Below are 27,218 nucleotides of genomic sequence, written 5' to 3' on the forward strand. Positions count from 1 at the left end.
ATCTATTCCAAGCAAAAAGCACACGATCAATACTAAAACAACAACACATTTAATTTTAAACAATGAAATTAAATAAACTTAACAAAGTTCATCAGAGATGATTCAATGCATTTCATAACAGTAACCTATTTTACACACTGCAATGTTACAATCAAAACATGATGATCTCAATCTTTAATTTCCAGTCTGGGAACTTACTCTGTGCATTCTACCGCCAGCAGCTGATTAACAATCAAGCCGTTAATGGGAAAGGTGGCTCCCGTCACTCCTAGACAAGCTGTGATTCCTCGGTTTTTGAGCCGTTAAGAGCTAGCTAGTTCTGCCTCTTCCAAGTGATACCAGCAAGTCAGTTGGAAATGCTCTATCATCACTCCGTTCTTCTAGGTGCACAACTAGTTGGGTATCCCCTGGAAATCTACTTTCTAAGCTTTAGCCTAGCCTTCAAGAGGTGGCATATAGCCATTGAAGCAGAGATGGGAGTGCTAAGCCTTGAGAGACTCCAATGTCCATTAAACTAGGTTGTCAAATTTACAGTTCCACATTTGTTTATTACGAGCATTCAATCAAACAGAAGTCCATCAGGATTTAATGGTCCCTCTTATCCCTAAACCTGAACGACGTGGCAACCTGCCTAAGCAATGGGTAAAGTCAGATATTTCTAAAATTATTGTTAGGTTTGCCGCCTCAATGTCCGATTACTATTTTTGAAAGAAGACATTTGTAGGGCAGTTCCTAAACTTTTGTTGGCCTGGTCAAGTAACCCTATGAACCGGTGCTCGATCGTCAGTTCTAAGTGAGTAGGAGGAAATGAATGGACTGGTGCCGGGGAAGGGATTGTCCCCTGCACGGTACTTGGACATGCACGGCTGCACTATGTTACCTACCTGCGAGTAAATCTGCTGCCCTGATTTCCTTTATCCCCAGCACCCAGAACCTTGCTGTGAGGTTAAATGAAGAATGATAAAATCATACCACTTTGGCAACTCAAGACTACTTATCTGTGTCCCAGCGACATGCAAGAAGTGTTGCAATGACAACTTACATGCAAGAAGTGCTGCAATGACAACTTACTGCTTCTGAATCAGTGTGGGACACACCTTTTTCCTGCTCTCAGAATTGAAAGCAAAGCTTTTTGTACCACTCGTGTAAAGTTCTGTAAGAGTCATGCCAAGACCCAGCACTAACATCAGTGTGTGAGTGTTGAGTGCATTGTATATATGGTGCCTACTGGCATGGCTCCATGATACAGTGTATGCATGCTGTATGCAGGTGGAATCCATTTTGGATTGCCCTTGACTTGAACATGGCACAAGAAGGAAGTGGAAGTGTACTGCCTGCATTCTTGAGCTGGGAGTAGTAGCCCCAACACATATGTGAGGAGGGATGGAGACAGAGCTGCCCATTGTATATCTTTAGCAAAGGGGTGCTGATTAGTTCTACCTGAGCACTGCTACATGGGTAATGGTAGAAGAACAGGGGTGGAGTCAGCAGATTCAGTAGTTAATGGGAGAGAAGCTTCTAGGCAGGTTCTGGGTATTTTGTCTTTCTTGGAGTAATCCGTCCAGGAAGGTTGAGGACAACCAGGTGTTGAGCTTCACACTCCTTCTGCTTGTGTTATGGGTGCTCCTGTTTGCAGCAAGCATCATCACTACCCGATGTGAGAGCCATCACCTTACACAAATAATTTTCTACACTGCAGAAGAAATATGCCATTTTTAAAAAGGAACCAGCTCATGAACCTTAGACAGTAGATCCCCACCCCATATCTGAAAACTCTGTATAAAGTAGGACCCAAACCTTCTTACTTGGTTCTAGCTCTAACCTGCTGTACTGACCAAGGGTGGGGATACTAAGCAACATCAATGATAGTATCCCTAAGGAGTGATAATTGTACCTGTAAAAACATTCATAAAGCACATGGTTACCAAAGGCATTCCAGCGCTAGAGGACGAAGTTCATGAACTACTTATCAATTTATGGAAACAAGAAGGTTTTTATACGTTTCCGGAAGACCAGATGGTTGGTTTCGCACCGAATGGCAAAGGAGAGGGAGTTCCAAAGCCTTGCTGCGTTATATGAAAAAAGCCGACCCCCTGTATGTGCTTTCCTAATTCTAGGTACAACTGCCAACTGTTTATTGCCTGATCGCAGGGTTCTCTCAGGATGATAAGAAGAAATAAGGGAGCGTATGATAGGTGGGCCAGAACCCAACAGTACCTTATGTGAGATGCAGAGAGTCTTAAACTGCACTCTATGCTGAATGGGCAGCCAGTGAAGGGCGACCAGAGCAGCCCCTGCTGACTATCGGCTAGAAATATTCAAAAGTTGTTGTGCCTAGAATGTCCCCGTGGCACCTTCAGCAGGCCGCATATGTTCAACACCTGCGCGGTGCAATTGCGCATTATTGGCGGGAGAACCTGGTAGAGGAGATGGATGCAGTCGTGGTTTGGGAGGCTATGAAGCCCACCTTGCGAGGGGTGGATATTGCATGGTGTGCGGCGGCGCGCAGTCAGCGTAGGGAAGCGATTACTGAGGCAGCAGCGCAGGTGGGACGTCTGGAACGGCAGTGTCAGGAGGGTGGAGACGAGGTGGCGGTAAGGTTGCTCCTGCAGGCGCAACAATCATACGCTTCTGTGCTCCTTGATGAGGCTCGACAGGCTTGGCTAGCCACGCGGAGCAGAATCTACCAATGGGGGGACAAATCCTGTTCTATGCTTCATAGACTGTGCCAGCGTACTTTCCAACCGATTACACTTCCGGGCCTCGCCGACGTAAATGGGGTGGTGGTCACGGACCCGTCGGAGCTGGCGGCGAGCTTTGCCCTCTACTACAAGGAGCAATACGCTGCACGGGACTGTCTCTCGGCCGATGGGATAGATAAGTTTATTAGAGACCTGCCTCCGAAGACGGTCTCTGACGAAACTAGGAAAGCGCTGGACCTTCCCCTTACAGCGGAGGAACTGGGAGACGCGCTGGGACAGCTTAATACTGGGAAGGCACCTGGACCTAGTGGCTTCCCCTGCGAATTCTATAAAACCTTCCATCTCCAACTGGGGTCCCACTACCGTGCTGCGCTGGAGGTGGCACGATCACGAGGTAGACTGCCTGCTGATTGGCGTCATGCCGCGGTGGTGATCTTTCAGAAGCCTGCTAGGCCCCCGGACAGGCCGGAGTCTTATCGCCCGATCTCCTTACTTAATATCGAGGCCAAGCTGCTGGCTAAAGCCTTGGCTAACCGATTGCTCCCGTATGTGACTGACCTGGTTCATCCGGACCAGGCCGGCTTTATGCCACATAGAGCGACAAGGCATAATTTTAGGCGGGCACAAGCGGCGGTTGATGCTATGGGGGCCAAGGGAGAAGGAGCGGCCCTACTATTGGCGGATATAGATAGAGCCTTTGACTCGGTCAGCTGGAACTACCTGTTTGCGCTCCTGCCGCACTTAAACCTGGGTCCGGTATTCATCTCCTACGTCAAACTGCTCTACACCGATATCACAGCGTCTGTGCGAGTCTCGGGGGCGGTCTCCGAGAAATTTTCGATTGGCCGCGGGACCCGACAGGGGTGTCCGCTCTCTCCTTATTTATTTGCGTTGGCGATGGAGCCTCTGGCCTCCTGGGTGCGTATCGACGCGCAGATGCGGGGCTTTGAATGGGGAGGACACGTCACCGACAGAATCGCGTTATACGCGGATGATGTCCTCTTTTTTCTTACTGACTTGCGCAGGTCGGGCCCCCGAGTTCTGGAGATTATGCGCATCTTTGGTGAGGTCTCGGGCCTGTTTCTAAACCCGCGAAAGTCCACCCTGTGGGTGTTGGGAGGTGGAGTGGTGGCTGACCCATGGGCAGCGACATTGCAGGAGGCGGCTGGGGGACTGAAATACCTGGGGGTGTTCCTCACTGAATCAGCCAACATGGCGTGGGAACGCAACGTCGTACCGGTGTGGGAAAAAGTCCAGACGGATGTCAAATCATGGTCTCGAATGCCTCTTACCATATTCGGCAGGTCGGCGATCTTTAAGATGGTCGCGCTACCGCGCCTCCTATACCAGATACAGAACCACCCCCATCCCATCGCGCCCAAGTGGTTTCGCCAGGTTAACTCTGTGCTGAGCCGCTTCCTCTGGGCTGAAGGGGCAGCTAGGGTGGCGTTGCGAACATGCTTCCTATCCACATACTGTGGTGGTATGGCCACGTCCGACCTGTTGTCCTATTATCAGGCCGCGCACTTGTTGGTACTCAACGAGTGGTGGTACGGGGACAGAGGAGACCCCGCCTACGCCCTAGAGCGCTCATTGATGGGCGATAATACGCTGCACACGATTCTGTACTCTGCCAGGTTGAGGCGCGGGCTGCCCCGTACTGCACAGGTGGTATTTATAGTGTGGCGGCAGGCGTTGCGTCGCATGGGTTGGTGGGGCAGATTGACAGCGGAGACCCCATTATGGGGGAACGGGAGGCTCCCCGGGCTGGCCTCGCTGCAGGGGTTTGCTGGATGGGATGCGGTTGGGATCTCATCCCTAGGACACGTGCTGACCGGGGGCGCCCTCAAATCCTTCCAGGAGCTCAGTACCGAGTTCCACATGCCCAAGACGCAATTTTTTCGCTATTTGCAGCTCCGGCATGCCCTGGAGCCTAGTCTCGTAGGTCTGGAATCGTTGCCAGAGTTCAGCCCCATAGAGGCGAAGGTCTTCATGGGCGACCTGGGAGATAAGAAAGTGTCTAAAATATACCAAACACTGGTGACACACTGTTCTTCCTCCCTACTTCCCCTTAAGGTGGCGTGGGAAAGGGATGTTGGACCGTTAGATGAGGATGATTGGAGGGAGGCGCTAGAATCCCCGAGAGGGACAGCAATAGCAATACGACTCAGACTTATCCAATTTAAATACTTACACAGGGCCTATTACACCCGGGAACGATTGTGGAAAGCGGGCCTGATTGTGTCGCCGGACTGCCTGCGCTGTGGAGCTGAGAGGGGTACGCTACTGCATACCGTGTGGTCGTGTGTGGGCCTGACTAGATTCTGGAGTGGTGTTTGGGGATGCTTGTCTGAGGTGTTGGGGTGGGATCTGCCCCGTACCCCCCGATTGGGGCTCCTTCATGTACTAGAGGGGGTTGGCGGGAATATTTACAAGCGCCACCAGCTTTTACTGGGGTTGGTGGTCGCAAAAAGGGATCTAGCTAGGGCGTGGAAGGGAACGAGGGCCCCCCCGCTGTGTGCATGGAAGGCGGGTCTAGACTTCTTCATGGGGTTGGAACGCCCGGTATTTGAGGCCAGAGGATGCCCCCGCAAACACTATAAAATCTGGAAACGTTGGGCGGAGTATAGGGGGTTGTTCCTGGACCCCCCGACAGACCGAGATGAGGATATGCAGGTTGTAGAGGACCCTGAAGCCTGAGGGGTCGCGCCCTCTCAAGCACACAAATGTCATGTACTGATAGCTTGTTGTGATCACGTGCAAGGGGTTAGGGAGGGATAAGGGGTGGTTAGATGGGCAGTTGGTTGAAGGTGGGGTGGGGGGGTTTGTTATTCTTTTCTCCTCTTGTCATTGATTAAGCTATGCACAATTCTGCAATGTGTTATAATATGTGGTGGTAATCTCCGGCTGTGGGGAGCCACGTGATTGCTTTGCCTACTTAAACAATAAAAAATTTGTTGTGAAAAAAAAAAAGTTGTTGTGCCACACAGTTCTGTACAATTTGCAATTTCTTAACCGTGGAGCATGGTGCTCCTAAATATAGGGAATTGGCTTAGTCGAGCCTGGAAAGAATGAAGGACTGGACTACCACTTTCCTTGCGGGAGAAAGGGAGAGGAGGAATGATTTTCCGTGTCATCCTCATCAACCCAAAGCAGCTACCAGCGACCTTCCTTGCTTGCTCCCCAAAATCAAGATTACGATCCAACCAAACCCCCAAACTCTTGATATAATCTTTGGGGATGGGGGAGGGCCGAAGCAACTAGGCCAAGATGATATTATATTGGGTACAGAAGGTTTACCCAAAAACATCATCCCCGTTTTTGCTCCGTTCAACTTCAAGAATGAGCCCTCCATCCATGCTGAAACCTCTCCCAGACACATGCCAACTCCGGGGCAGTGTTGCTGAGCTGATTAAAAGAGACAATCAGCTGCGTATCGTCAACATATGTAGCGATTTGGATGCCGAACGGCACCACAACACCTGCCAAGGGGCTCATGTACACATTAAAAAGCGTGGGGGACAGGGAGGATCCCTGAGGAACCCCACATCGGAGTGGCAGAGGGTCAGAGATGTAGTCTTCAAGGAACACTTGAAATAACCTGTCGTCCAAAAAGGAATGAACCCATTTAAGGGCCAAATCTGTCACTCCTACATCTTTAAGCCTCTGGATAAGCAACTGATAATGGACTGTGTCGAAGGCTGCGCTAAGAGCTAAAAGTACAGTGGCAGTGCAGCCTCCGTTGTCTAAGATATTCCTAGTTGCCTCAACAACAGCTAAGAGGGTAGTTTCTGTGCCCTGTTGGGGTCTAAACCCTGTTTGAGACGGATGAAGACAGTTATTGGTTTCCAAAAACACTGACACAGCACTATTCACATGTTTTTCAGCAATTTTGCGGATCCCTGGCAATAGAGAAATGGGACGATAGTTCCCTAACGTCTCAGGGTCCAGGTTCGGCATTTTCAGCAAAGCTTTGACCATTGCTTGCTTCCCAAGGGGAAGGGACTGTGCCTGTCCGGAATGTAGCATTAATCATATCTAGGATAACAGTAGACACTGTATTAACATTTTTATTCAAAATGATGGGGAGAACTGTATCCCTGGGGGAGCCTGACTTCAACTGGCCAAGGATACCTTGCAGGGCGGGTTGATCCAGGAGAGGAATTTAAGCTAAAATACAATTATCAATGCCTCCTTTGTTGTTAGTTAAGGAGACATTGATTAAAGCTGTGGCCTGGTGAAATGAGGTATAAATATCTTGGATTTTATTGAAGAAAAAAGAAGCTAATTTGCAACGAGATGACATATCATTGCAAGGAATTGGTGGGGGAGGGGGTTTAATAAGAGATTTCACTCTGTGAAATATTTCGCAAGAAGAATTGGGGGCTGAAAGTATTTGGTTTTCGTAGTAAAGGGACTGTTCACACTTAATTTCTTCCTTATATCTTTTAATGTCCTCCTTATAGTTCATTTTATTAGTACTGGAGTAATCTTTTCTCCGTTTTCTTTCGGACCATTTACAAGCCTGCTTAAATTTACGCAGTTTGGGGATATACCAAGCTGTTCTATTTGCTCCACTTTTATCCTTATATTGATATTGTTTCTTTGGGAGCACCATGACTAAAGAAGAGATCAGCCATTTTTCAAAGTTGTGACTTGCATTTGTCGGATTGGTCTCTGGTGCTGGTCTAGTGTCATTGAGTATTGATACCCAGCGTTCTACTGGGAGTTGTGACCATAAAGGGGACACTTTGGTAGATGTTACCGCTAATCTGCTACTAGTTTGATGGGTCCAAGAAAAAGGAATAAGGTAATGATCTGTCCAAGGCAGCGGAATAGGATTTCCAACCTGAAGACCTGTGGCGTTAGTAAAAATAGGGTCAAGTAAATGACCCTGAGAATGGGCGTGGTCTCTCACTTTCTGGGAAAATTGGAGGGCTTCCATGCTATCCAATAGGTCATGTGTGGCTGGTAAAAGGTAGTCATCAAAATGCATGTTAAAATCTCCCAGCAGGGAAAAGTTGGACAGGGGTCTAACTAAGTTGGCTGTGATCTCGGGGAGGTCATTGCAAAATTTGCCCAAAGTCCCCGGCGGGCGATAAATTAAAATCCCAGAAAAGGTGATGGTGTGGGAAAAGCTGATGGAAAAGAGTAGACTCTTGCAGTCGGGTATAGGGTTCCCTGACATACAGCAATTAAATCCAGTTTTATAGATGATGGCTATGCCACCTCCTCCGTTATGTTCTCTATCATGCCTTTGAATAGTGCACCCAGAGGGGAGGGCTTGCATAAGGGTCGGATCTGATTCACTCGTTAGCCATGTTTCTGTTAGAAACAGAACATCTGGACTCTCATTCTCTAACAGAAATCTAATTTCAATGGCATGTCTGGGCATTGAGCGACAGTTAAATAAAAACATGTTAAAAACTGTAGCTGGAGTCAAGGTTGTGTGCTCATTAAGGGCGGGACGGAAATGAAAGGGGCAGTGCATGCATTGAATTGTCTTCCCATCAGGGCACATACGATGGGTACAGATGCTCCTTACCGTCCCTCCGTACTGCTGGAGCTGATCAGTAGTATAAATTATCAATGCCCTCGCGCAACCGGCAGGGGTTCGGGCACCTGGGACCGGTCGGGCACGGACGGGCGCAGACAGGCTTGCCTTAGGCGCGGACGCGTCATCAGCCCCTTTCATAGCTGGGCGTGCGCGTTGGTGTCAGCATCTAAACACTCGACTGCTGACCTCAAAATGCTTTCCTAAAATTAATAAGCAGCCACAGAGCTTTAACACAGCTCCGACGATTGTAAAATGCTAAAGTGCATCGTGCAATCACCATTTTTAAAAGCCCCCCAAGGAGTGGTCAAGTCGGAAAATGCATGACTTGCTGGAGAAGCTGTGGGTCTGCCTCAGACCTGGGGGGACCCTGCCTGCCTGCTGAGAGGGTAAAGTAGAGAGCCATTTCTGCAGGAGTGGCATGCTTGATAAGAAGAAGCACAGCTGTAGAGACTGGAAGAAAAGAGGCCCAGAAGAGTCGCTCTGTCCAAGGGAGTGTATCAGAGCTGATCTGTGTAAATTCAAGGGGTTTCCCACCGCCCCTTTCAGCCAAAAACAAACCAATCTTCAAGACTATTCACCTGAGAGCCCACTGATGATGTTGAAGCCTTCACAACGGTTAGGAGAAGACCCAGTGCTGTCTCTACTTTAACTGTGCTGAATGTCTGCATGTCAGCACTCCAAAAGGAGGAAGCAGACCACCCAAACAAAGGAAGTAGGATCTCCACTGCCGGACAGTATGACTCTTCTTCTGAGTAGCTGCCTTCCAATGTGGCTGAAGGAGAAGGGGCTGCTGAAACAAGCCCTGGCGAGAGCACCTGGTCACCCATTATGAAGCACAACTGCTGGGACAATCCAATCCAGCATAGATTGCCAGGTAACAGCAATGCCCCAGAACATTCATTGTGAACTTGGTAAACATTACTATTTCGTGGGGCATTTCAAAACAGCACGACCCGCATGACAGAACTATCTAAACAAGAATATGAACTGACCAATCAAACACAGATAGCGGGAAAGGTACTTCATTTAAGCCATAGTATGCCTGCACTTGAGCTTGAATTGAAGCTTTCTGTTTTACTGTGTAGTAGACCCTGTCAATTTCGTAGTGATCATCCCAGCAGTGCTAGTCCCTTCTCTAGGAGCCATACTAAGTTTTGCAGTGATTAAAGAACTTCTCTTTTCACATGGAAAAGCACTAGCCTGGACATTCACTTATTGGGTCTCGTGTGATTGGTGAGGTCTGAGTTTCAAACCCCCACACTACCTCCCTGAGACACTTGAACTGCTCGCCCTTTGGTTGGGCCCCATGACATCAGTGGTAAATGACCTCAACCCCATTGTAGGGGTACAGTAAACTATGTACCCTGTAGCCCTCCTGAAAGGCTTCTGTTAAAAGGGATGAGCAGGTTGTCTACATCTATAATTCACAATTCGTTAGGACGTCATTTATCTTTACAATTTAGGATGCCCTTAACTTGTTGACGGGTCCAGCTTACAAATAAAAAACAATTTAGTGTAGATACGTGGTGAGATGATAGCCAAGGGGAAGGGTTAGTGACCTGTTCTTGGAAGAAAATTATTATTAATTATGACAAGCCTATATCATTTGTAGCTCTACTGGATAAAATGGCAATGCAATTCAGAGAATTTATGAATACCATGGAATTGAGCATAAAAATCAAAAAAGGGACATAGCCATATTAAAATTCAAATATGAATTGGAACTAAACAAACCTATGACATAACAGATAGTCAAAAAGGACATGTTTACTGAAGAAGTCCTTTGATTACACTTCTCTTGGACCAGAGGTATCCTCCTTTTGTTTGCATGTGTACTGAAGATATATGCAGGCACTTCAGTGCATACAGCTTCTCTGGAAATATATATTCAAATGTTTAAACTGAATAGGGACTAATGTCATGATAAAAATCCTGCCCCTTTAAAAGATCAACTGCCCCCCTTCTGGGCAACATTAATGGCATGACATCTCTTTCAAGGGCACTTGTAATACGGCGGGGCGGGATATCCGTCAAATTTATGACTGAGTAACCATCCACCAAACTCTAAATCTAGTCCTTAATGTATTTGCCAGAGATGTTCTCATTACAACCAGTCAACTTTTGCAATTTGTTTCATGAGTGTTCTGAAGCACTTTCATATACTGTAAAGAAAACAGTCAAAATAACACAGCTGACTTTGAATACTGCTGATTTAAAAGTTCAGTCTAGGTGGGTACATGGTCTACTCCCAAATTACAAATGCCCACAAGCAGTATAGGCTTTTCCTAAAAATATGCATTATTAATGACATTGACTCAAGTAAGATTTGACTACAATTTAATCTTACGCTTTGTTTGTAAGTTGTTCCAAAATTGTATGCAGCCCTCAATCTGGCATCCGTGTCTGGGCAGAGCTGTAAGAAGAAAGTTCAAGATGTTAAGATAAGAAGACCTTCTTTCAAGGCAAAACATTCTAATCAAAACAAATTATGATTCATGCTTGGCTTTGCTTGACGGAGCACACGTCAAACATAAGCTGTTTCGATCTGATTACAGCATTTCTCTTAAAACAGCTCACAAAGGAGATAAATTAAAAAATCCAATAAAACACATTCTCCAGTCGAGATTAGACTGCTGAGAAATGGCTAATTCTTTGAGATGGGAGGGGTGTGGGCGCACACTGCCTCACACTCCAGCACTCAGTTTGCCCCGATGCATCATAATAAATGCAGTGCATGATAACACTTTCTTCGGTGTCAGGCTTTAGTTTTTCACCCTTGTTGGTTCAGCCACCCGAGGAAAGTGTTATCATGCACTGCATTTATTATGATGCATCGGGGCAAACTGAGAGCTGGAGTGTGAGGAAGTGTGCGCCCACCCCCCTCCTGTTTGAAAAGGCTCCCTTGACCTAACGAGCTGATGAGCTCTGGTTGATGCCCCTGCCCCCAGCGAGTGGTACTGAGACCTGAGAAGACTATGGGCAGCATCTCCAGCACCCCCAAAAAAGTGTTGCTCTCTACTGAAGAAGGACAATTATCCTGAAACACGTGTCTAGAGATACACAGCACTGGCTGCACCAACAAGGGTGAAACACTAAAGCCTGACACCGAGGAAAAGTGTGATCATGCACTTCATTTATTATGATGCATCGGGGCAAACTGAGAGCTGGAGTGTGAGGTAGTGTGTGCCCACCCCCCTCCTGTTTGAAAAGGCTCCCTTGAGCTGACGAGCAGCTCTGGTTGATGCACCTGCGCCCAGCGAGTGGTACTGAGACCTGAGAAGACTTTGGGCAGCGTCTCTAGCACCCCCAAAAAAGTGTTGCTCTCTACTGAAGAAGGACAATTATCCTGAAACACGTGTCTAGAGATACACAGCACTGGCTGCACCAACAAGGGTGAAAAACTGAACCCTGACACCGAGGAAAGTGTTATCACACACTGCATTTATTATGATGCATCGGAGCAAGCTGGAGTGTGAGGCAGTGTGCGCCCATCCCCCTCCTAATTCTTTGAGATGGTTAAAAAATAGGAGGCTTGAAAGGGGTGAGCAAAGCATGAGTATGCCACTAGATGTCCCAGGTACAAGAAAGGCCTGTCACTGAGAAACCAACACCTACATTCCAATGACTAAGACACCTGGATAACTGACACAAATAGCACTGTGCCAAACACACAGAAATGTTGCAAAATTAGGAAATGTTACTTAATTGTAATCCTAATTATGCATTGTAGGAATTTTCACTGAAAACCTTAATGTAGAATATTCCCTCCTGTGCGTGGGGAGCCCAGAACACTTAGTTTTGATAAAACAATTCATCATCTATCTATTTAGTTACATTGCAGACAGGTAACATCTCTGCTAAGCAGTGGACCCTGCCACTGAAACATGGTGAAATCCGAGGCTTGGATGCCTGTAATTCTGCGAAAAAATGGCCTGATTAAGAGAACCTAAGGGGAACAGGTCCCCATGGTATCTGTGGCACTTCATTGCCCCTGCAGGCTTAAGTGTGTGTGTTGGGGGGAAGAGGGACAGGCTATGCTGACAAGATAAGTTTTAAAAGAACTGGCTGAAGGTCTGCAGACTACTAACCCAACTCAGCAAGGGGGCCTTGAAGGTAGGATGACTGAAAAAGACCATATGAAGCTTGAAGAGAGAGCCAGAGCCACAGAGAACGATATTGCATAACTGAGGCATGAGATCACAGACATCCAGAAAAAAAATGGTAGACATGTTGGAAAGAGCAAGCTTCCTGGAGTTCCAAGCAGGAGATCCCGAACGGAGAGCCAGGGGAACTAACGTTCACAGCATAGGGTTCTCAGAGCACATGAAGCGACAAGACACAGCAGCTCTACCTTGAGAACTGGGTGGCCCACGATTCCGGCACCAGAAGTCCTCATTGTTTTGCCAAATGCTTGCATGCGTTGCCCCTCCAAAGTGAAAAATGTGAATGTCCCTATATTTCCATACTTCAGAGTAGAAGTGCACTCCCAGACGCACATATTGCTTAAAGAGAAGAGGAAATTGAGGTGAGCCAGAGCCAATATGTATTCCTTTTGTGGAGACAGGATGGCCTTGTTGTCACCCCAATGACATCAGATTATGTGCCATAACAATGTAAATTAAGGAACTTGTAGACTGTAGAAGAGCGAGTAATGATGTCAACGAAACGGTATTGTACAAATAACACTGTGGTATACACATATGTATTGATGGAGGGAAGTTATATACAGCAGGGTGAGAGGGAAGGACCTCTCCCTTGAACACAGAGACAGGGTATGAGGCCGGCACTAGGGGTTCCTAATTGCTCCAAGATGGTAACGTGTTGCATCCAGGCTTACTTCGCCAGTGGCCTAATCATTTTTTTTATATATTTTTTTTTTAGATGTCGAGGAGGCGTGTCCCAACATTGCAAGAACAGAAGCCAATTTAACTTGCAGGCGGACCTTCCCGGAGCTGTTCTCGGCACCCTAGCCGACTTTTATGTCTGAGACCCGGCGCGGTCCACACCGGCCTTTCCTACGGCCCTCTTGCGGGACCTGCTGCTTCCCGGCCGGCGGGGAGATCACGAGAGGACGCGGCTCGGGCCTAACGCCTAGGCCACAGCATGCGACCCACGCTCTGACGTGCGCGGCTTCCCTGCCCACCGCCGCCGAGCCCTAGGAGCCCTCTCGCAGCCCCGATCCTGGCTCCGCCTTACTACTGGATACCTGCGGAGAGCCCGGATTGGAGAGGGGCGAAAACCCGGCCCGCAAACTACGGCCGCCACGGTGCTGACGACCCGGGCGTGGGGCGCGACTGCTTGGCCGCCTGATACTGCGCCCAGTGACTGCACGACTCCTGAGCCACTACCAGCGGAGCACCGGTGAAGCGGGAGAGCTGGTTGACCGGGCCCCCCCTCCAAGCCCTGCCGAGAGACCGGGACCACCCGGCGAGCGGCAGGTATTGCTGGGGGCCCGAGACGGACACCAGGACTCACGCGGAGGAGACGCCGAGAACCCACTGGAGCTGCACGCCCACTGTGGGGCACACACTCTACTGGTGGAGACGCCGCCCAGGTCTACTTGCTAAAAGCTCCCCCCAGGCTACATATACTAAGCTGGCCGGTGGGGCCCTGGTGAGAGTTGCCCAGCTGTACTTCTGTCGAGGGTTCGGCGCCATCAAAGACGCATGTAGCACTGAGCGAGGGTTCTGGTCCAGGTGAGAAGGGGGGAGACACGCGTGGCCGAGGGGGCCTTGAGCTGCGGACCACCACAACTAGAGAGAGCCTTGCCTCCCTGCGACACACGGAGGAACAACGACGCTGCAGTCGCGTGTCCCCGGGCTTTCCACCACGCATACGAACCGACGCAGGCGGCGAAGCGCCGCGGACTGCAGACGCTGCCACCCTCGTGCACTGGAAAACGCCTCATCTTCCAGCCACTTGGACTGAACGGCTGGCCGGGTCGTCTTGCACATGTCCGGAGGGGTGAGGACTCGCAGTGGGACTGGAGGGGCCCCGCCGAAGGGAAAAACAGATAAGTCACTACACAAGATGGCGGCTGATCAGGTAGCCGCGAGGTTGGACAGCGTGCTAGCCGCCATGGAACGCATGGAACAGTCGCTCAAACTAACCAGAACATCATTGGAATCCAAAATTGACAATGTCGCCATAGACCTAACCCACCTACGAGACGACCACAGAAAGCTGGCTGATCAGACCAAAACGCTGGAGGGGATGGTGGCGGATCTCGGACCCAAAGTCACACACACTGATAAACAAGTGCAGGACCTTCTGAACAGAGTGGAGTTCCTAGAAGACCGCGCTGAAGACGCGGAAGGGAGGGCGAGACGCAACAACATCAGACTCGTGGGGGTCCCGGAAAAATGGGAGGGCAATCATCCTGCCCAACGTGTAGAGGACTGGCTGAGAGATATTCTACCTGAAGGCACACTATCGCCCCATTTTGTGGTGGAACGGGCGCATCGCGTACCCACGAGACCTCACACCACGGGCTCTAATCCGAGGCCGTTACTCTTCAGAATCCTGAACTATCGGGACAGAGACGCGATCCTGAGGGAAACTAGACGACTCGGGGAAATTCGCGTGGACAATACTACCGTGATGTTCTTCCCAGACTATACCATTCAGGTGCAACGTCAGAGACACGACTTCTTGGACGTAAAACGGCGACTCCGCACCGCAGGCCTCAAGTATTCCCTGCTCTTTCCTGCAAAACTAAGAGTGGTGGCACGGGATAAGACCTACTTCTTTAGCACTCCTGAAGAGGTCAGCGAATGGCTCGATAGCGGTACAGACACGACACCCCGACAGGCACAGAGCTATGAGACTAGACCATGAGCGCGAGGGCCGCGCCGTCGCCGCCGGAACAGGGAGCAAAGGACTGGCCGGCCAGAGGAAGCGACGCGCCACTCCCCACCGACGGACCAAGTGATCCAGGAACAACGAGATGCACTCCGAAGGGTCTCCCAACTGAGTGCCTCACCAACTTCGGACATCATTCGAGACACCAGCCCACGGACGGTTCCAAGCGATGATGAAGCTATCTATGGGATACCAGACTCCCAATTGTCCGTAGATCTGCCAGGTATCACGCCACAAACGGCAGACATGCTCCACTAAACCCACACATGCAAACCTAACAGACCCTGCCGGGGCGGCGGGGACGGGACCAGAGACCTGATAGTTGCTGAGATGCTGAGACTCCGAGCCGTTGCCCGGGATGTCCCCTGCCGCCCTGGAGATGGAGGGAGTGAACTTGACGCAGTGAGTATCCACCCAGCCATTTAGACACTGTGAGGGTGATAGGGTAGTGGGAACATACTGCAGCACTTCCCCTTCTCTCCTCCGTGCCAGCTGCCCGTGTCACCAGGGGACTTTCCCATACCAGAGACTTGGAGAGTGGAGCATACTTTTTCTCCCCTCTGCGTGATTGGACACATGAGTGACCCCATAACAAGAGGCGGTGCTGTCTTCCTGAACACTGACTTTGGCCGCTTGGTACAAGCGACATAAGGCCCAGGGGAGGGCCAACGATCCACCTTTCCTTCCTTGTATAAGTACACCGCCAAAACTGTAACTAGCACACGTTGCCCCCTAGACTTGAATATTGTTCTTTGCCTCTTTGGTGTGTTCGGACGGCGACATGTTGCGTAGCCGACCTTTTGGTATCTATTACTGTTTTGCATTGTGTGGACATTCTGTTCTTCTTCCCACCCTTACTCTTGGAGAATTGCCTACACCCTTTCGCTATGTGCTGAGGCCTGTGTCTGGTCTGGGTGGAGGGGGGGAGCCGGGGGCCCCGTGGAGGCTCTCGTCTGGGGGATGGGTGGTGGGTGGGGCGGGTAATTCTTGCTACGACAGTGAGTATGGCTGAGATCAGGATATGTACTTGGAATGTGAGAGGCATGCACACACCGTCGAGACGTTACCAAATGTATTCTTATTTAAAGCGTCACAAATTTCATGTAGCATTGCTACAGGAAACACACTTAAATAAAACAGAAGTACACGCACTACGCCGCAGATGGCGTGGTCAACTTTACGCCACGGAGTACTCCTCCTATGCCCGCGGGACACTCATGTGGATCCGGCCGGGGATCCCGTGGGCGGTCATGGACACACAGATAGATTCAGAGGGTAGATATGTGATTGCCCGAGGCAGACTCGATGGGCGCCCAGTGGTACTTGCCTCTTTATACTCCCCAAACACCGACCAGAGCGGCTTCTTTGATAGCCTCTCCACGACGCTGGCGTCCTGGCATGGAATCCCATGGATTCTCGGAGGCGACTATAATTGCGTCATGGATGTGAATCTAGACAGATCTGCAGTACCCCCAGCCAATGCCCAGGCACACACCACCACGAAAGTCCTCCTCAACTGGGCCATGCAGTGGGATCTCCACGACGCATGGAGGGCGCGCAACCCCACAACGCGAACATATTCCTACTGGTCAGGTGCGCATGCGCTACATGTACGCTTAGATAGATACATGGTCTCCACTGATCTTCTCCCGTTGGTCAAAGACACGCACTATATGGGCCGCACACACTCTGATCATAATCCCCACACACTGGTCATTGCTTGGGACAACCCACACCCACCTGTTCCCACCTGGCGCCTCCAACTGGACCTCTTGCTAGACGTGACCTTCCGCAACTCCCTAATCACACAGACGGCTAGGTACTTTGAATTCAACGCGGGTACGGCGTCCTCTCCCCAAACCGAATGGGATGCTTTCAAGGTGGTGACCCGGGGACACTGCTTGGGAACACAGGGACACATACGGCGACAACTTGAAAGCGACCTGACGAGACTAGAGACCGAACTACTGGATCTTGAACATGCAGTGGGGGAGGAGGCGAAAGCTCGACTGACGGCAGCCATGGCAGCACATGACCGCCTGCTAGACCGTTTGCGTAACGTCAACTTCGCGTCACACTCCGCCCGCATCCACAGACAGGGTGATAGACCTGGCAAACTGTTAGCCTGGCTCATTGCGCGGGAGGATCGCTCGACCCCCGTATCAGCAATACAGACAGATGACGGTAGTTTACTCTACTCCCAACGTCAAATACACGAGGCATTCGCGGATCACTACTCGGGGCTGTACCGTTCCCGGCTACGTGCCCCACTGGCTGCCATAACTGAATATCTCTCTGCCGTACAACTGCCCACCCTTATGACTGAGCAGCAGGATGACCTCGGAGCACCGCTGGACTCCGAGGAGCTTCGCGACACTATCTTTAACCTCTCAAATGGCAAGTCTCTGGGACCGGATGGCTTGCCAGCTGAATTCTACAAGGCCGCCTCAGACATCCTTATTCCCCACCTGGTGAAGATGTACACTGCGGCTACGGATGACTTCTCTTTGCCCCCGACACTTAATGAGGCTACCCTTGTATCTCTACTTAAACCCGACAGAGATAGCAAAAGGATGGGGTCCTACCGCCCTTTGGCACTCCTCAACACTGACTATAAAATCCTCGCCTCCACGCTTGCTCGCAGATTAGCCCCTATGGTTCCCACACTGGTACACCACGACCAAAACGGGTTTGTGCCAACGCGACACACGTCCCACAACATCCGCCGCCTATTCCGCATACAAGAATATGCCACACGACAGTGGCCACGCGCTGGATGCCTAGTACTAGACCTAGAGAAGGCATTTGACTCGGTGGAATGGCCTTACCTGCGAGCGGTCATGGACAAATTCGAATTAGCGGACGACTATCAAACTATGGTTGGACTCTTATACCGCAGACCCACGGTCCGCGTCCGCACTGGGGCGCTGCTTTCTGACCCTATCTGTGTGCGGAGAGGCACAAGACAGGGTTGCCCCCTCTCGCCTTTGCTGTTCTCCCTAGCGGTGGAACCCCTGGCTGCGACACTCAGATCCCAGGGGGCGGAGTGGGGTATACCGATGGCAGATGGACTTCATGTGGTGTCACTATATGCTGATGACCTCCTTTTATATGTCAAAGACCCAAGCGATGTTCCAGCGTCCCTGACTGACATATTCGCCACTTTTGAGGAAATGTCGGGATTGAAGGTGAATTGGACCAAATCTGGGGCCTACTCCTTTAACCCGAATGTTCCCGAGAGTGAGATCCGCATCGGGGGCGAGAGACTACAGTTGTATCCCACGACGTTCAGATACCTTGGGATACACGTTTACCGTGAACCTACGGATATTTTGGAGGGGAATCTGATGCGGGCGATCGCATCCACCCGATCACAGGCTGGGTTCTGGAAAACGCTACCACTAAACGTTCCTAGTCGCATAGCCCTAACGAAGATGATAGTCCTGCCGCGGCTACTGTACTATTTTGCAAATATTCCGTCCTATGTCCCTACCCGGGTGTTTCGAGACCTTGAGGTCCTGCTACGTGACCTGATCTGGAATAAGGGCCGACCGCGAGTTGCATTGACGAAGCTTTATATGCCCACTGAAGCGGGAGGACTAGCTGTTCCCAACATGGAGTTATATTACCTAGCGGCGCAAATGCAGTGGGTATCGGGATGGCTAGGTGGTAAAAGCCTGGGAGACACAGCCACGGACACCGTTGTCTGGTCCCAGCTGCAAATCCACATGCTGTTTCATCCGCTTACCCGGTCTCCCCGTCCACCGCAACTACTGCTCGCAGTGGCGCGCAGATGCTTCCTCCGCTGTCTGCGTCTGACCCGAGTGACAATACCATATGCCCCGATACTCCCACTGTTGGGCACCCCGACTACGGCGGGGACCTTGACAGCTGTAAAACTGGACAATTGGACCACTGCAGGGGTGGAAACACTGGGGGATCTATACTCTGATGGCATCCTCCTCCCCTTCACCGATCTCGTGGAAAACGCATCTCTTCCTACTGGCCAGTTCCAATTACACGCCTCCCTCATCCATACGCTGACTGCCGCTTGGGGAGACATATCTGGCGAGTTACCCACACATCACTTCATACAATACCTTCATGTCATGAGTAATGGCACACACATAATTCATTGGATAGCACAAGCTCTCCTTCTTCATACGCATCCCACAACCGTGCAACTGAGAGAGAAGTGGGCGACAGACAGAGGGAGGGACTGGACGGACAAAGAGTGGGCTGTCATCCTGGCTGGCCCAGTGAACATCCCCCGCAACCCTCGCTTCAAAATTATACAGCTATACATACTACATCGCGCATATCTCACCCCGGACAAGATAAACAGATATTTTTCAGTCACTGATGCTGCCTGCATTCGCTGCTCCTTACTGGGAGCGGACCTCCTCCACATGCTCTGGCTCTGTCCTGCCCTCCAACAGTACTGGGAAGGGGTGACCACGCTACTCAAACATTGCACCAAAGAACAAGTACCGAAAACATGGAAGGCCTGTATACTGGGACTGTACAAACGCACCCGGCTGAACAAGGTCCAGGCCGGTTATTGGGATCTCGGGCTGATCACGGCCAAGAGACTGCTTACCAAGCGGTGGAAGGCCGATACACCCCCGCACATCCGACACTGGAGCCTGTCGCTAGTGAACTGGGCACGAGCGGAGAGCACTGTCCTGCGACGAGAAGAGACAGCGGGGCTTAAGAAATTCCTTTCAGCAGAAATGCGTGGAACAGGGGATCACGTGAAGAGATATAGGCTGCCCCCCTCCTCCCCTCCCTGTAGTGGTCAATACGAAGCACACACACTGCCCCGATTGCTGCCTCCACGACCACCATACCCAGCCCAACACGAACGGTATAACTGGCTGTTCCGCGATAGCGAAAAAAAAAAAAAAAAATCAAGGGTAGCAACCTTTTTCCATATTCTATCCCTCCACAATCCTTCTCAACCCAAAAAACTGACAAACATCCACCACTCAAATCACTTTAATATTTAATTATATTAATTCACCACTAATCCTTTATGGGTTGCGGAGTATACTCCCCCAAAAAGCGCTTCAATGCCTCGTTAGGGGTAGTAAGTACTATATAAATGCAATTACAATACAATAAATATTATGGTTGTAACAAGTCATGTGGCAACGCATGAGATCCTGTAATGATTCTTAACCTGCCCCATGGGTAGAGGGAGGAGAGACCGTTGGGGCGATCTCACCAGAGTAGATCAACAAATGAAGAACTAAGATAATTTCCTGGAAGCACAGACCCCCTACTTAGAAAGTAGAGCTGGGGTGGACAGAATTAAACCCCATCAACTCGGGCTAAAATAACAATATTACTCAGATATGATTCAAGGTAATAACCTGCAATATCCTTGACAAGTCTGACCTGACCTGAAGAGAATAGGGATGAAATAGGCTTCTTGCAGGAAACCCATATCTCACCTGCAACGATAGGTGAATTAAAGAGCAAATGGAAAGAAATGACCTACACCACAGAATACTTGTATGCACATAAGGTACTTACAGAGGGTCAGCATGCATTGGACAAAGGTCTACTAGACGGGATACCAGTGTCAATGATATATATATGATGGATGTAGGGGGGCGCTAGAGGGCGCACTGCGGAATGGCTGGCGTGTGAGTCAGCTCCGCCGGACGGGTGAAGGAAAAGCGGCCCTATATCCCCCAAAACTGCTTCTCTGCCCGCCACGGACAGAGATATGGTGATTGGAAGATGGGAGTAACGAGACGCTGACATTACAGCGGCGTGGCGAGACGCCGTGAGGAGAAGGCGAGGAACATTGCTGTAGCGACGATCGGCGATCCAAGATGGGGGCGACCGCGACCCGGGGCACCGAGTCGGACAAGTGCTGACAGCCCCTAAACACGACCAATAAGCGGCTGCAACCTCGCGCTGCAACAGCAGTACCACTACGCTGCCCGGGACAAAGACCTGGATGCCCCTGCAGGCGGTGCCAGACCGGCGAAGGAGATGCGTTCCACGGACCTCAAAATGGCGGCCGCAGTGAAACGCACAGCCGGAGGGACCGCAAACGGCGCAGCGAGCCTGTAATGACCCTGAGTGAGTACTCGAGTGGCGGGCGGCGGCTCAGAGGTGCGGCAGTCGGCTGGAAGGGGCTGCTGGCAGCTTAGTGGCAAAAAAGGCGCAACTCCTGGGACAAAGATATTTGCAACTGGGAAACAAGCGCTGAGGTACAGGCACAGTGCGAAGGTTACCTTCCAACAACACTCACTGCCGGATGGCCAGCGAGCTTATCATGCAGGGACGTGGCTCTGTCGATCCGAGGTAATCGCGCCCTGTTGCGCTTCCCGGCGCCTTCCACTTCGGTGAGGATATCAAAGACGGCACATTAACGGCGATACAGCCCCTGCAACAACGCGCAGAGGTCCGCATGCCATGATGACAGCATGAATAGAGAGGGGCCAAATGAGTAAATCAGCGGCGATAGGGGCACAGGGCAATCCACCGAGGAGGAAGCGAACAACGATAGTGTCCCCAGCTGCGACCAGTCCGGCGCAGCGCACTAACAGTCCGATTGTGTCCTCCAGCGGCATGGGGAAACCGGATAAGAGTCAATCAAAATTACCCTTCGAATCAAAGAAACAAACGCCAAAAACAGCGCCTGCCACGGACGCGGAGAGGGATCACGACCTGGAAGACGATACCAACATGGAAACAGTCCTGCGTGCCATCCAGCAGAGCCTGCAGGAGATGAACAACAAGATGGACGCGGTTGTCCTGAGGGTGGACGCCATGACGGCGAAAATGGAGAACCATGAGGAACGACTGGTGGAAGCAGAACAACGAATATCAACGGTCGAGGATCTCTCCAGGGACACGTAAAAGTCATGTAGCGCCATAGCGAAAACGCTAGAAACCCTAAAAGCGAAGGTGGAGGATCAAGAAGCTAGGTCACGCCGCAATAATGTGCGCATTTCGGGCCTGCCGGAGACGACCAACACCGGCAAGATGGAGACGTACGTGGAGGCCATGTTGAAGGACATATTTGGCACGGAGAGCTTCTCAGAGGTCTTCCTGATCGAGCGTGCACATCGCTCCCTGGCGCCCACCCCTAAGCCGGGGGCTGCTCCTAGGATGATCATCGCCCGCGTCCTCAACTACCGGGACAGGGACACCATACTACGACTTGCACGAGAAAAAGGCAAAGTTACGTATCAGGGAAGCACCCTGGAGTTCTATCCCGACCACACCATGGCGGTGCAAATGGCGCGGAAGGAATTCGCCTCCGTCAAACAGAAACTCCGTGACATGGGAGTCGGGTATGCAATGCTCTACCCAGCGAGACTCAGAATTCTTACTGAGGGCAAACCAGTGATACTCCAGTCGGTGCAGGCCGCGCACGAATATGTCAAGACACTCGGCAAACGCCGCAAAGAGCGGGAAAAGGGAGACAGGCTGAGCGACAACGATTGATGGCCGAACTGAAGGACTACTGCGAGTGAATGAGCGGATTGAACTTGAACTGGCCGAGATGGGCGGACGCCGAGTTGCATTGAGCTGCAGTGGGAGAGAAACCTTTTTTTTTTTTTTTTTTTTCTTTGGCTGCGACGTGCACCTACAGGACTGTTTGAACAGTGAGTAAATATTGCGCCACAAGACGCAAGGTAAATGTCTGCAACTGATGACTAGCAATAATAGGGATGCATAACCTTTGAACTGATGTAACGGCACTCATGTCCAGAGTGGAACCCTCTACTGAAGGGACGCCGTGGGCGCACTGGAGCGCACTATCTCACGCTCTACAGAGCAAGGTTAGACTGCCTATGGAGATAGTTGCTGCCTCACCCTAAAGCGTCGCAAGGGGAGGAGATGAGGGACAAACTCAGTCACATATGCGACTGAAATCTGCACCCGTCCACATCCACTATGTGGATGGAGACGTGTGCTCTTGGCGACACCCCCATGCGGGTGTACCCCAACTCAAGTTTCGACGTTGTTTTGAAGTTCTTATGGGGATGGCTTTGGAAAAGTTTGGGTGCTGAAGTGGGAGGGGGGAGGAGAAGGGAGTTGGGGAAGGTTCAAATATATGCACTGTATCTGAGAGGCATTGCGACTCCATCCGTTGCTTGGGTTGAAGTGGTTTTTACTATGCTCCCAATAGGAATACTACGACACGCACGCAACACAGAGTTGCGAAACTGCATAATGGTCAATATACCAAACACTAACGCACAGAATCGACAGCTAGACACTCAGTGATGACGCACCCTAACAAGCTGAACTTTATCACGTGGAACATACGAGGCCTGGGGAATCCGAAGAAGATACGACACATGTTTGCGTATCTAGATAGACTTAATGTAGATGTGGTCTTTATACAAGAAACACACATGGTGCCCACTAACACATCGAAACTGGGGAGTAGGTGGGCGGAATCGATCACTAGCTCTAACTATTCAACCTTCTCAAGGGGCGTTAGTATACTGATAAAAAAGGGAACCCACTTTAAAATCACGGACACACGCAAAGACACGGAGGGCAGATACGTGGTGGTGGTAGGCAAGGTGAGACAACAGCAGATCGCACTAGTGAATGTCTATGACCCGAATATAGATGACTCCAACTTCTACGAAACCTTGTGGCACACGCTGGCAGATGTTGAGGCAGACAACATACTATGGGGGGGAGATTTTAATGTCACACTTAAAGATGGGCTGGACAGAGCACAACATACCCTGGAACCACATGTCAAGGCGAGGGCAATGCTACAAGAAGCGATGACTGACTTACACCTGGTTGACGTGTGGAGGATAAAGCACCCTGGGGACTGTCAGGCGACACACATAAACGCGGCTAATAACAGCTGGTCCAGAATAGACTTCTGGCTAGGCACTCAGGACACACTGACATGGGTGAAAGACGTCAAGCACCTCCCCAGGACGTTATCAGACCATAGCCCTGTGTTAATAAAGCTACATATCCCTCACTATGTGCCGCCGCCGTATGTATGGCGATTCAACGCACAAGCACTGAGGGATCCAATATATACGGACACCATCCTGAAGGCGATCACAGACTACTTTGAGCTAAACTCACCCACGACGGAAGACCCGTGCCTCCTGTGGGAAGCCTTCAAGGCAACTATCGGGGGCGTATGCATAAGCACCACTTCTGGCATACTGAGGGACATACGACACCAACTTCAGAGGCGGGAGGAGGACATACAGGAACTGGAACAGCGGTACACACACACGGGGGATGCTGCTCTGCTGGGAGACATCAGGGCCCTTTTATCAGAACACCATTCATTTGCGGCAGATGAATTGAAATACATCTTCAAACGAACGACAGCCAGGAGATACGGCGAGGGAGGTCGACCTGGCAGGGCGCTAGCTGAGAAAATCTGTAAGGGCAGGACACCGCAGCACATTGAGGTGATTCAAACCACGACTGGCGAACGCACACACAACATACAGACTATCATGGGGGAGTTCATGGGCACGTACGGGGCACTATATAGAGCACGACCGGTCATACCGCAAGAGGATCTGCTGACTTATCTGGCGGATGTTGAAATAGCATGGTTGGCAGACGGACACAGGGAATACCTAGCGCGCCCTATCACAACATAGGAGGTCATAGACACCATTAGACGTCTCCCAAATAGCAAGGCCCCGGGGCCGGACGGCTTTGTGGTCGAGTTCTACAAAGCGTACGCAGACATCCTGGCGCCCCACCTAGTGCGACTCTATGAAGCCTCACATGAGGCACAGACGCTACCAGCATCAATGAGAGAGGCGCTCCTAATTGCCATGTTGAAGCCCGGAAGGGACGAAGAACAATGCGACTCATATCGTCCTCTCTCGCTCATCAACGTGGACACCAAAATACTGGCAAGCCTACTGGCGGACAGGCTAAAACCACTTATGCCGCTGCCGATTAGGCCTGACCAGTCGGGTTTCATCCCGGACAGATCAACCACGCACAATACCGCACCCTATTTGCACTGGCGCACTACTTGGCCCCGGACATAAAGGCGGTGGCGGTCCTCTTGGACGCGGCCAAAGCCTTTGACACCATTGACTGGCCCTTCCTCCACGCGGTACTGATTCGAATGGGGTTCCCGCCACTGTTTACAGGTTGGATTACCATGTTGTATACGAATCTCACTGCGCGAATTAGGGTTAATAAACACCTCTCTGGCCCAATTACCATTGGACGCGGCACCAGACAGGGGTGCCCGCTCTCACCAATGTTATTTGCCCTCGTGCTCGAGCCACTGGCGTGCAAAATCAGACAGCATTACCATCATTCGGCCATTCAACTTCCAGCACGACCTATACACATATCTCTATACGCTGATGACATGGTCCTGTATGTTAAGAACCCCGACCAGCATCTCAACCCGCTGCTGCGGGAATATATTAAATATGGTCAGCATTCAGGACTGCAAATTAACTGGTCCAAGTCCCTAGTGCTGGCACTAACTGACGGCACTAAGCCTACCACACTGGACTATCCTCTGGAGTGGCAAGACGAGCCGACTAGATATCTAGGAGTGTGGTTCCACAGGGACCCGGAATTGGTTATCCGCACCAATTACGGGAGAGTCATATCCTCGCTGGAAGATAAAATTAAGAGGTGGGTTGGACTGCCACTGTCCTTGGCTGACAGACTTGCTATAGTGAAAATGGTACTGTTGCCAAAATTTCTGTACCTATTCAACAACATACCCATTAAACCCCCCGCAGAGGTGTTCCGTAATATAAAATCGCTCATGCTATCCTTAATATGGGCCGGGAAACAGGCCAGGATTGATCTACAGACAATGACATTGCCATACGCCCAGGGTGGGTTTAAGGTCCCTGATATGTACCTCTACTATCTCTGCGCCCAGGCACAATTCGCGCACTACTGGTTCCATGAGATACCCTTCCTAACGCACGTAGCGGTGGAAAAGGGGGATGCAGACCCGATCCCGCTGACAAGCATTCTGTCCCACAGCAGACCACGATTACATGCACAGGATATCAATCCGGTGAATGCCACAATTGAAGCATGGAAACTGCTAGGCAGGACAGCGCACAACACGCCCCTTTATGCACCCGCACTCCCACTAGAACACCATCCAGCCATTTCTGTGACTCAGGAGCAAGTTGGTATGGACCTACTAAAGCAGGCTGGCATAGACAGATGGGGCGACTTGTATAAGGACGGGAAGTTTGTGACACTACACGAGCTGACTTACATTAAAAACCCGACACTGCTCTTTAGCTTCAACTACTATCGACTACAACGAGCGGTGAAGGAGTATTATCCGACATTCCCGGCTGAACCACAGACACTGGCCCCACTGCAAATGGTTCTTACCTCTCCCTCCGCATCACACTTGGTCTCTAGACTCTACAGCAGCGCGCAGGCACACATAGGGAGTACAGCAACACGGGCCCGGGAGAGGTGGTGCACTTCACTAGAGGATACACTGACAGATGAGGAATGGGAGACATCCTGTGTAATTATGGGAATGCTGACACCAAATGGCAATCTGAGACTTATACACTATAAATACCTGCATCAAGTGTATCACACACCCAACAGGCTGCACCGGTATGGTTTGAGGGATGACTCCAACTGTGTAAGATGTGGGCAGGACAATGCTGATTTTATGCACTTAGCGTGGCACTGTAACTTGGTTGCACAATATTGGGTACAGGTGATCCAAGCCCTTAATGATATGCTGGGCGCGGAGCTGCCATGCACAGCCAAGATATGTCTGCTGGGGTTGGTGCCGCAGCTAAAAGCGCAAAGGCGAAGACTGTGCGTGATCGCCTTACTCATGGCAAAAAGGAGAGTGTCATTACACTGGAGCAGCAAACTACGACCTAAAGTTAAAAACTGGTTGGAGGACTTGGCGTATTGCTCTGACACACTAGCCACATACGAAGAGGAGTTGCCGGCGGGCTCGCGCCCTCGAGACTATTGGGAGCCCTTTAGACAATACATAGCGTCGACCTTGGCAGTCCAAGAACCGCAGGCAGAGCTGAATTGACATAGACCGAAAGTTGGTAGGGGAGTTTAATCGATGAAGTGATGGAGGGGGA

At 50.7% G+C, this 27,218-nt stretch overlaps 1 protein-coding gene across 1 annotated transcript in view; it reads right to left on the bottom strand.

Annotated features, from left to right (window-relative positions):
• Window positions 1–27,218, bottom strand: part of TMEM67 (transmembrane protein 67) — a 989,409-nt gene that overhangs the window by 699,723 nt on the left and 262,468 nt on the right. Inside the window, exon 11 of the mRNA XM_078687042.1 lies at window positions 10,607–10,672. Coding sequence (XP_078543168.1) covers window positions 10,607–10,672 — 66 coding nt within the window. The remainder of the gene's footprint in view (window positions 1–10,606; window positions 10,673–27,218) is intronic.

Source organism: Lissotriton helveticus, chromosome 4_1 (genome assembly GCF_964261635.1).
Source record: "Lissotriton helveticus chromosome 4_1, aLisHel1.1, whole genome shotgun sequence".
NCBI classification, from domain to species: Eukaryota; Metazoa; Chordata; class Amphibia; order Caudata; family Salamandridae; genus Lissotriton; species Lissotriton helveticus.